Source organism: Aptenodytes forsteri, unplaced genomic scaffold (genome assembly GCF_000699145.1).
Source record: "Aptenodytes forsteri isolate BGI_AS27 unplaced genomic scaffold, ASM69914v1 Scaffold276, whole genome shotgun sequence".
NCBI classification, from domain to species: domain Eukaryota; kingdom Metazoa; phylum Chordata; class Aves; order Sphenisciformes; family Spheniscidae; genus Aptenodytes; species Aptenodytes forsteri.
This window is the reverse complement of record NW_008795479.1, coordinates 308,446-313,026: the sequence shown is the minus strand read 5'-3', so window position 1 is coordinate 313,026 and position 4,581 is coordinate 308,446. Positions and strand designations below refer to the sequence as shown.

Genomic DNA, 4,581 nt, shown 5'->3' with positions numbered 1-4,581 from the left:
CCGTGGGCGTGGCTGTCGCTGTCCCCCGTCCCCTCCCCGGCAGCTGGCACCGGTGGGGCTGCGCTGTCACGGCCCGTCCCACGTCGACCTGCCCTGCTGGTGTCCCTGTCCCGGGGGACCTGCCCTCCTGGTGTCCGTGTCCCTCAGGACTTCGGCCCTCCTGGTGCCTCATGTCCCCATCACCCTGAGGACCTGCCCTGCTGGTGCCCCATGTCCCCATCACCCTGAGGACCTGCCCTGCTGGTGCCCCATGTCCCCATCACCCTGGGGACCTGCCCTCCTGGTGCCCCATGTCCCCATCACCCTGGGGACCTGCCCTCCAGCTGCCCCATGTCCCCATCACCCTGGGGACCTGCCCTCCTGGTGCCCCCCATCATCCCTGTTTTCCTGTCCCCACGCCCCTGGGGACTTGCATCCGTGCCCCAGGCCCCATGGGACTGTCATGGTCCCCATCAGCATCCCCAGCCTGGGGCACACCAGGCCTGTGGGGACCTGCCCTTCTGGTCCCCTCCTGGGCACGCTGGGCCAGGGCCGCTCTGCGGTGCCCCCCCAGCATCCCTGTCCCCTGCCAGGAATGGGGTACCCGGAGCCGGTCGTGGTCTCTGCTGCTGGAGACGCCCCTCCTGGGACCGCTGGGGCCATTTCCACGTCCACTGGTGGCTCGTGTCCCACTGACGACCCAGCCCTCCCCTCACCCGCTGCGCTGATGGAGCTCGGCCCGCAGAGCCGGGGCTCGTCTTCAGACCAGGACGGACAGGGGCTGAGGGCGGGCGAGTTTCGGGCTGCACTGGGCCCCACGGCCACCCCACTGTGCCCTGCCTCCCTCCCTGAGCCCAGCCTGGGGGCAGGTGGCCAGAGGTCAGCCCTGCAGGTGCCCAGTGGGGACTTTATGACTCTGAAGGGGTTTTCTTCCCTTTTTTTCGGTTGAATTTTCGGTTTTCGCCTCCCAACAGGAACCAAATGTCATGGCTGACGAAGAGCTGAGCGCCCGAGCCACCAAAAAGGGAAGTTTGTCACCCAGCAGCTCCCGGGGCGGCACAACCGAGTCGAGCACGCTGCTGCAGGAGCTGAAGAGCACCATCTCGTAAGGGCAGCGCTCGCTTTTCCCCGGGCAGCTCTTCCAGTTAATCTGAGCGTTACCAAATGTGGGCTAATTTAATAAGGTTGATTAATTTGCAGCCCCAGGGACCGAAGGGATAAGCGTTGCGGTGCCTTGCAGCTTCTTGCGTTGGCGCTGGCGCTGCAGAGTGGCATGGCCTCAGGCGTGCCCTGCTTGGTCCCGTGCGAGGTGCTGCACACAGAGCGCAGCCCCGTGCTGCGCTGCCAGCAGCTTGCTGCCCGTTTTGGGTGCAAAATCAACTCGGGGATTCACGGTGGCGCAGTTTTGTCTGCTGTGACCCCGTGGGATGTAGTTTTACGCCTGCTCTGCTCTCCCTGGGGTTAGGGTAGAGCACGCAGCTCTAGAGCTGGGTTGTGGGTGCGCAGGGAAACCCGGAGCACGGGGAGAATGGGCTGCGCTGACCCATGGGTGCAGCCAGCCTTCGGCTCTTGGTGCTCCGGTGTCCCCATCTTGGCATTGCTGCTCACCCTGGGGTGCGCGTGTAGGGCCTGGGAGGGCCCAGGGACAGTGCTGTCTTCGGAGGCCCCGGGCAGCGGCTGTGGCAGAGAGCTGGGCAGGTTGAGGAGTGCCCTGGGTGCTGCGGTGTCGTCCTGCTCTGCGCTAACGCCTTTTGTCTCTGTCCCACACAGCAAATCCGTGCAGAGCAAAGTCGACTCCATCCTGGTGAGTGCCTCTGCGGCAGGTTGTGCTGAGGGTGAGGGAGCGACGCGTCTCCGCCTCTCTCCTCTCCTAGCTAAACTGAACCCTGGGTTTTGCCTGATCCCATTTCCCATTCAGGGTCAGGATCTGGCTGCGGGGATTAGCCCCGAGAAACCCCTGATCACTCTGCCCAGGGGGTGGCACCCACTCCCCCAGCCCTGTGTGGGACAACCCTTTCCAGTCCCCTCGAGGGGCAGTTCCTGTGACTTTGTTTGCCCAGTTCCCTCGCGCGCAGGCTGTGTTCATGCTGACAAAGCTGCTCCGGTTTCAACGCCCCATCAATTACTGCCATTAAGAGGGTAACGAGAGCGCTGCCTGCAGCAGCTCTTCCTTATTTTGGATCCTTAACCTTTCTTTGTCTCTGGTCCGTTCTCCCCCTCCCTGTGGACCCTTTGACCGTAGCAAGATGTCCAGAAGTTTTCAGACAACGACAAGCTCTACCTCTACCTCCAGCTGCCGTCGGGGCCGAGCCTGGGGGAGAAGAGGTGGGTGCCGGAGCGAGCCGGGGCCGTGTCCGGGAGAGCAGGGGCTGTCAGGATGGTGGTGGGGGACACAGATCGCAAGAGGCCAGGAGGGAGATTGCCACGCTCTGCCTTCTCCTGTCCTGCTTGTGCCACTTCTCCGCTAATTAAATGTTTGTCTCGGGCTCCCACGGGAGTAGCGGTAGCCTGGACCTGAGCTCGCTGAGCACGGCCGAGTACATGCACGCGTGCAACTGGATCCGGAACCACCTGGAAGAGCACACGGACACCTGCCTGCCCAAGCAGGACGTCTACGACGCCTACAAGTGAGCGCAGGGGCCGGCCTGGTGCAAGGAGTGTCTCTCCCCGGCGCCGGGCTTGTCCAGAAAAGCCCGGTGGGGAGGTCGGTTCAGAGGGCAGCAAGCGCCTGAGTTTTTTGGGGAATGGCCCTGCCTAACCTTGGGCTCTTGAAACAAGCCACGTCAGCGGGGTGCGTCCGGAGGGCAGCGAGAAGGGCTCGACGGCTTTAACCTGCAGCTCTCCCCGACAGGCGATACTGTGATAACCTCTGCTATCGCCCTCTGAGCACCGCCAATTTCGGCAAGATCATCCGGGAGATCTTCCCAAACATCAAAGCCCGAAGGCTGGGAGGCCGAGGACAGTCGAAATATCCTTCAGCGTGCCTGGCTGGCCAGGGAAGCCCGGGGAGCTGGCTGGACTGGTGGCGACAGCTGCTGCTTGTCCAGTTTTTCCCATCTATAAGTCTGTGCACGAGGTGGTATTTTGTAGTTTCTGAGAGGGTCTGGTTCCTGGTTTTTCGGCTCCTGAAGGTTCAGCTTGGTTGTCTGAGAGGGGCTTGGAGTTGTCCTGTCCTTGCCGTACACGCGGGGCAGCCTGGGGTTGCTCATGGCGGGCAGGGGGGAGGGGGGGGGGCCGGCTGCCGTCACACCTCCAGGACAAGCCCATCACGAGCCCCGCAGCTGCATCCCTTTGAGTTGTAACCTGTCGCGGCCGCGTTCGTGTGACAGCGAAAAACCTTAACCCTGCCAAACGTACTGCTACAGCGGGATCCGGAGGAAGACGGTGGTCAGCCTGCCGCCCCTGCCCAGCCTGGACCTCAAAGTGATGGAGACCGTAAGTCCCCTGCTGCCTCCGTGGCTTGGGTTTCGCTGGCCCTGTTTTGGCAGGGTAACGAACCTCCTCGCTCGTTAGATCTAACAAAAGGCAGGGGGTGGAGGGATGCCCTCTCTGCGAGCAGGTTCTGCTCTGTCCCGTGAGCCTCCCCAAGGGTGGATGAGGACCTGCCCGCCCGTGCAGGCTTGTGACCTGCCAGGGTGTCTGGATCAGGCCCCGTTCACATCCGGGGCGTCCTGTCCCGTGCCGTGGGGGGTCACAGCTTGTCCCAGCAGCAGCAGTCGGAGCTGACGGACCTGGTGCAGTCCTACAACAGCGAGGTGATGGAGGCGGCCTGTGCCCTGACCTGCGACTGGGCTGAGAAGATCCTCAAACGCTCCTTCAACAACATCGTGGAGGTGGCCCAGTTCCTCATCCAGCAGCACATCATCAGCTCCCGCTCGGCCCGCGCCGACCTGGTCATGGCCATGGTGGTCTCAGGTGGGTGGTGTGGAGCCCCGGCCCCGCTCACCCCCCGTCGGGCTCACTCGGACCCCAAAGGGCACAGGCGGTTTGGGAGGTGGGGTCCCCCCGGGATGCAGTGTCCCCTTGCAGCTGCCCATGGCGTGGGGGAGCGCAGAGGGGCCAGAGGCTTGTCCCTGCTCCATCGCCTTCTGTGCACCCACAGAGAGCACGGAGAAGATCCACCGTGAGAGTCGGACCCCATCGATGGCGAAGAAGAACGGCCTGGACACCTCCGAGAGCAGCGACGGGAGCCAGGGGCAGGTGAGGCCGTGCTGGAGCTGGGTGGAGAGCCAGGACGCCAGGTCCCCCACTCAGCATGGGGGGGCACGCTCGGGGAAGCAGCCCAGCTCCACCATGACGTCCCAACACCTCTCTCTGCCCGCAGATCAAGAAGGAGAGCAGCCCCAAGCCCCCCGGTGCTGGAGCTGGGTGGAGAGCCAGGACGCCAGGTCCCCCACTCAGCATGGGGGGGCACGCTCGGGGAAGCAGCCCAGCTCCACCATGACGTCCCAACACCTCTCTCTGCCCGCAGATCAAGAAGGAGAGCAGCCCCAAGCCCCCCGTCCCGACACGGCCTGAGAAGAAGAAGCCCCCGGAGCCCCCCAAGGCGGCCAGCAGCCCCCAGGTGAACGCCCTGGCCGCCCGCCTGCCCCTGCTCCTGCC

The 4,581-nt window shown here is 64.1% G+C and overlaps 1 protein-coding gene across 1 annotated transcript in view; it reads left to right on the top strand.

The window, feature by feature from the left end:
* Positions 1 to 956: 956 nt before the first annotated feature.
* RFX5 (regulatory factor X5) overlaps positions 957 to 4,581 on the top strand; it is a 9,704-nt gene continuing 6,079 nt past the window's right edge. Inside the window, exons 1-9 of the mRNA XM_019472570.1 lie at positions 957 to 1,084; positions 1,750 to 1,783; positions 2,222 to 2,304; positions 2,481 to 2,606; positions 2,831 to 2,947; positions 3,333 to 3,414; positions 3,690 to 3,894; positions 4,082 to 4,179; positions 4,451 to 4,578. Coding sequence (XP_019328115.1) covers positions 966 to 1,084; positions 1,750 to 1,783; positions 2,222 to 2,304; positions 2,481 to 2,606; positions 2,831 to 2,947; positions 3,333 to 3,414; positions 3,690 to 3,894; positions 4,082 to 4,179; positions 4,451 to 4,578 — 992 coding nt within the window. The 5' untranslated portion in view covers positions 957 to 965. The remainder of the gene's footprint in view (positions 1,085 to 1,749; positions 1,784 to 2,221; positions 2,305 to 2,480; positions 2,607 to 2,830; positions 2,948 to 3,332; positions 3,415 to 3,689; positions 3,895 to 4,081; positions 4,180 to 4,450; positions 4,579 to 4,581) is intronic.